General features: G+C 34.4%; 1 protein-coding gene across 6 annotated transcripts in view; it reads left to right on the top strand.

Moving 5' to 3' along the window:
* AKAP9 (A-kinase anchoring protein 9) overlaps positions 1-5,822 on the top strand; it is a 170,525-nt gene that overhangs the window by 49,434 nt on the left and 115,269 nt on the right. For all 6 annotated transcript variants that reach the window (XM_014590551.2, XM_014590555.1, XM_014590553.1 and 3 more), the window contains 3 exons: positions 1,954-2,033; positions 3,941-4,079; positions 5,121-5,206. In XM_014590551.2, the coding sequence (XP_014446037.1) occupies positions 1,954-2,033; positions 3,941-4,079; positions 5,121-5,206 (305 nt within the window). The remainder of the gene's footprint in view (positions 1-1,953; positions 2,034-3,940; positions 4,080-5,120; positions 5,207-5,822) is intronic.

The following is a 5,822-nucleotide window of genomic DNA, read 5'->3' as shown; positions in this document are numbered from 1 at the left end:
CAGGAATGACGTTATAGGACTTTTAAGATTACTCTATTAGGGTGAATTGGGGAAGGTGATTAGTGATGGGAAGACCACTTAAGCAGCTTTGTCAGTAATTCCAGTAAGTGATTAGGTATCCAACTAAGTGTCACTGAGCTTGGAAAGGAAAGTTAAGTTTCAGAGTTAAGGAGGTAGAGTCTAGTCTACAGTTACTGGGTTCTCAGGAAAGTCTTGGCACATTTTTGCATACAAAAACCTATAAAAAATACAGCATGACTTTTACAGTAGTATCAGGAGTAGAAGTGGGAGAGATTGAGAATGAGTACCTAAATTTCTACCTTGGGTAACTGGATTGAGGGTTCCATTGGCAAAGAGAATAAGGAACAGACTTTTGGGAAAAATAACAAATTCAGTTTGGGATGTACTAGGTTAAAGAGTACCTATCTATTGACTTTGAGAATGAAATGTCCAGTAGGCAGTTGAAAATAGAAACTTAGGAGAGAGGTTTAGGCTCAAGATGAAGCTTGAGAATCATCATGGAGGTTATCTGAGACCAAGGACAAGGAGAAAGACATTCTAGGAGACTGTATATTGTATAGTGAGCCAAAAGACTAAGATGGCCTATGAGAAATAACATTTATGAGGTCATGAAGGAAGAAAAGAAACCTATTTATGTACTAGTTGTAGGTAACTTTTACCTTTAATAATTATTTTGTCACTCAGTTTGGCTACATATTTTCAAGGTAGCTCTAGACCTTTGCTTTTGGCTTTGGGAATGAGTGGCTTTGTTAGTTTTCCCAATAAAATTGTTGTACTGAGGAGAGTGGAATTTTAAGAATGGCTTAAATAAGAATATCTACTTTTTTGCTTCTGCAGTTTTTTCGTTCGAATTTAGTAAGCTTTTCAACTTATTTTTATTGATAACACTTCAGATAATCTGTTCAGTGTTTTTCATACTGCAGGTTAATTAATGAGTCCAGGGGCCAGCAGGTTATGTGGTGATTAAGATTCTAGATTCCCACATGCCAACCGTGGTTTGAGTCCCAGACCCAGCAGCTTGAAAAATCACACCAGATGCATGTGCATGTGTGCTCAAAATCTGGAGTAGAGAATGGAGAAGGGATTGTAGTGTGGCCATCCCTCCTTGTGGCGGGGTGCTTTCTCACTTTTCCTTTCTCTTGTCTCTCTCTAACAAGTGCACATACCCTATGGCAAAAACCTTAAAAAATAATTAATGAGTCCATGAATAGAATAGGTAATTAAGTCAGTTCACTGAGAGAGAACCAACTTTTTTTTTCTTTTAAATAGTGGGAAAAAACAGTGAAGTACATACTGTGTAGAAAGGGATGTTTTGATGAACCATGATTAAATGGATGTATTGACTTATGAAATTTTTATTTCAGTATTACATGGACGTATCATAGATTATGATATGTGATATGTTTTTTTTTGTATTGAAAAGCTTATAGTGGGAACCAGCAGTTAGCGTAATGGCTATGTCGCTGGACTCCCACGTAGTCGACCGTGGTTCGCGTCCCAGACCCAGTGGCTTAAAACTCACGCCGGGCGCGTGTGCGTGCGTGCCCAAGATCCCGAGAAGAGAATGGAGGAGAAGGGATTGCGGCGTGACCATCCCCCTGGGGGGTGATTTCTCGCTTTCTGTCTCTATGTCTCTGTCTGTCTGGCGAGCTCACGTGCCCTATAGCGAAAATCTCTCAAAAAAAAAGAAAAAAGAAAAGCTTATAGTAAAAAAGTTTGAGAGCCACTTACACTATTTTGTAGGATCAAAATTTCAAATCTCACAAATTATTGAGGCAGTTAACATTGAGCAATGTAAAATAACTTGAGAGAAATAAAGAGTTTACAACTACTCTTATTGCAGAAAAGCTTCTAGTTAAAACATAATTTAAATACCCTTCCAGTACCTGGATATGTAAATTGAATGTCATAATGCACTATCTGTTCTATTAGATGGTGAAGCAAAGCCTTTACAGATGCTCATTGGAAAACTTCAAAAGGCAGTGTCTGAAGAATGTTCTCATTTTTCACAGGTAATATATTAGTTCAAAAGTACTAGTAGACAAGGAATGCTGTACTGATTTGATGAGAATTATCCAACTTAGTTTCATCCAGTATCTCACTTCAGATATGCACTTAGAAAGTATTCCTGAGTTTCTAAGTTTAAAATAAGCATTTAAAATTTTCTTGGTATTCAGTATGAAACAAAAGAGATTCATAGAAATTTTCTCACTAGTAGCACAGACCCTAAGATCGATGTTGCCGTATGGACCAGTTACTTAATTTTTCTGGGAGTGGCTTAAAACTCACGCCGGGCGCGTGTGCGTGCGTGCCCAAGATCCCGAGAAGAGAATGGAGGAGAAGGGATTGCGGCGTGACCATCCCCCTGGGGGGTGATTTCTCGCTTTCTGTCTCTATGTCTCTCTCTGTCTGTCTGGCGAGCTCACGTGCCCTATAGCGAAAATCTCTCAAAAAAAAAGAAAAAAGAAAAGCTTATAGTAAAAAAGTTTGAGAGCCACTTACACTATTTTGTAGGATCAAAATTTCAAATCTCACAAATTATTGAGGCAGTTAACATTGAGCAATGTAAAATAACTTGAGAGAAATAAAGAGTTTACAACTACTCTTATTGCAGAAAAGCTTCTAGTTAAAACATAATTTAAATACCCTTCCAGTACCTGGATATGTAAATTGAATGTCATAATGCACTATCTGTTCTATTAGATGGTGAAGCAAAGCCTTTACAGATGCTCATTGGAAAACTTCAAAAGGCAGTGTCTGAAGAATGTTCTCATTTTTCACAGGTAATATATTAGTTCAAAAGTACTAGTAGACAAGGAATGCTGTACTGATTTGATGAGAATTATCCAACTTAGTTTCATCCAGTATCTCACTTCAGATATGCACTTAGAAAGTATTCCTGAGTTTCTAAGTTTAAAATAAGCATTTAAAATTTTCTTGGTATTCAGTATGAAACAAAAGAGATTCATAGAAATTTTCTCACTAGTAGCACAGACCCTAAGATCGATGTTGCCGTATGGACCAGTTACTTAATTTTTCTGGGTCCTGGTGTCTTCATCTGTAAATTGGATGATGTATTAAGTTTTCTAATGCCAGCTTGAACATGCTAATATGCCATTTTAAGGACTGTGCTGAAAATGTAATGAACTCAGTTATCAATTGACAATCTATCAATAGTTGAATTTTTAAACCTCAAGAAATAGTGGCAAAAAGTAGTTTGATTTTTAGGTTTAGAAGTTGTTGATAGTTATTTCAGTTGTGTGAGAGGCAAAGACAAAACTTACTTCAATGCTTATCAGATGATTATGGGGTATGTGTTGTTTTAAATGATAGAATTTAAATGATTGCTTAGGAAAGCAATCAGAACAATGTGACTACTAGTTTTAATTTTTTTTGTGTTTATAAACTACAGAATATTCCTCTCAAATGTTACGGAAATGTCTATGAATATAATCTGCTTGATATAATTTCCGTAGAATTTGTAGTCTTCTTTGTTATCATTATTTCTGAACTTCCATTTTTGTCCTGTGGTGTTTTCTTCAAAGTAGTTGACACTGCAGATTTAACATCAGAGTAGTATCAGAGCTAGAAGTGATGGATTAATACAAGATATGTTTTATTGTTAGAAGAAAACAAAATATAGTTTGTGTGATGAAGACTATCGGTATTTTCTTGATGTAAGAAAAATTTCATATTTTTTAGTTATTTTACTTGTAAGTAGAGAATATGAGTGCACCAGGCTGTGAGAGAAAGACCTGATTACTTCTTTTGCAAATTGATTTGGTGTATGAAAGAATGTTTTCTTGCTGATTTTCCTGTGCCACTTTGATTGTTGCAGCTAGAGAATAATGTTGGTGATTTTTAGAGATAGAAATCAAAATTTTAATTACTTAAAAATACCTAATTTTATTGTTAACAGACTTTATGCAGTGCCATTGGTGAATATTATACTCCTGCTTTAAAATGTGGAGTAGATGTAAACGAGAGAGAGAATACTGGTGTTTGTGCTTTTGAGAATCAGAAACGAGAATTACAAGACTATAGATATGAAGTTCAAGGTAATAGAAACCACACTATTAAACAGTGTTTAATTTTCTTAAATCAGTTGATAAACTTTTACCATTGATCATGGTTTAATCATCTGATCAAGTTGAAATTTATTATCTTAGTCCTCTTTTCAGATCCATAAAATATTTCGTTGCATTTATATTTTTTATTTTTTAGCACAATGATTGTCATATGAAGGAAGATATTTGAAGCTGTACACATTTCCTGTCTTTTTTCCCTCTATTTTCTACTCCCATCTTCCTCATTCTAATTCTTTCCTCTAACTTTTTATTCCACAGCTCTAAATCTTTAAAAGTTATTATGTTTATTGAATACATTTATGTGAATGGTTTACTGTTTTAAAAATGAATAAGAAGAAATTACTAAGTAACATTTTGCTTGATATAAATTCAGTATTAGTATATTTCAACAAAAAGCACACTCGGTTAATATTTCGGTATTTCTTCACAGATAAAATGTGTTGTAGTCCTGTTCATTTGTATAGGTAATGGCAAAATGGGAACAAATTCGTTAATACCAACCAGATCAAATTAGAATATGTTAGTATGAAATTTTTACATTATCTTTGTAGCAGGTGTTTTACATTAATGAGTTTTCAAACTTTTTTTTTTAAGTAATTAATTTTCAGTAAGCTCTAGGGCACGTGTACACTGGAGAGAAACATAAAGAGGGAAAGTGAGAAATCGCTCCCTAGAGAAATGGCTACTCTGCAGTCTCTTCTCCATTCTCCTCTCAGGATTTTGGGCACACATGCACATGTGCTCAGAGTGATTTTCAAGCTGTGAGGTTTAGGACTCAGACTGCACAGTCAGCCATGAGGGATCCAGTCGCCTCAACCTCCATGCCACCTGATGGCCCCATTAATGAGGTTTTAAATTTTATTACTTAATGCATGAGTTTTACTTCAAGCAGGCAATTTCCTAAAGTTATAAATAGGCAAATAATATTCTGAATAATATCTGAAATAATGTCTGAAAATGCAGGCTTTTACTATATAGTGAAATTATAATCATTGTTTGTTTATCATCTAGACTTTCAAGAAAACATGCAAACTCTTCTTAACAAAGTAACAGAAGAATACAACAAACTCGTGGTACTTCAGACACGATTAAGCAAGGTCTGTGAAGTGGAAAATGTATTACAGTGTTTGCATTTATTATATTATCGGATGTTTTATAAAATGCTTGATGAACCAAGAAAAAAATAAGTAAACATGGAAAAGATTAGGAAAAGTAACATATTATAGTAGATAATTTGTATGTATCAGTCAAATGAAGAAATTTCTACAAGTTAAATTATATTTAACCTGTTTGTAGAGTTTTTGAAATCATGATAAAGTAAAAAATGTATGTGTGCAATTGTAAACTATATAAAAGAGTTGCATTTGATTTTACCTATAACAATTTTTTTTTTTTTTTTTTTTTTTTACGTTTTGGGGTTCTTTTTATTCCACAGTGGGAGTCAAAGGTATTAGTGTTTATTTCTATGGACAAATAGCATCAGATGACCTGGGTCTTCATCCTGGCTTCACTACCTCTTGTATAAATCTGAGCAATCCTTTCATTTCTGCATGCCTTAGTTTTCCTCATCTATGACATGGGGATAATAAAGTCCACCTGGAAGGATTGCTGCAAAGTTAAATGAGCAGATACATGTGGAGTTCTTAGAAGAACACTGTGCACACTTGACAGTACCATTGCTCTCCCATTCTTGCGTTTAACTTTTTTTTTTTT

This window comes from Tupaia chinensis, unplaced genomic scaffold (genome assembly GCF_000334495.1).
Source record: "Tupaia chinensis unplaced genomic scaffold, TupChi_1.0 Scaffold000460_1, whole genome shotgun sequence".
Classification (NCBI taxonomy): Eukaryota; Metazoa; Chordata; class Mammalia; order Scandentia; family Tupaiidae; genus Tupaia; species Tupaia belangeri.
The sequence above is the reverse complement of the archived record's forward strand: the minus strand, read 5'-3'. Positions and strand labels throughout refer to the sequence as shown.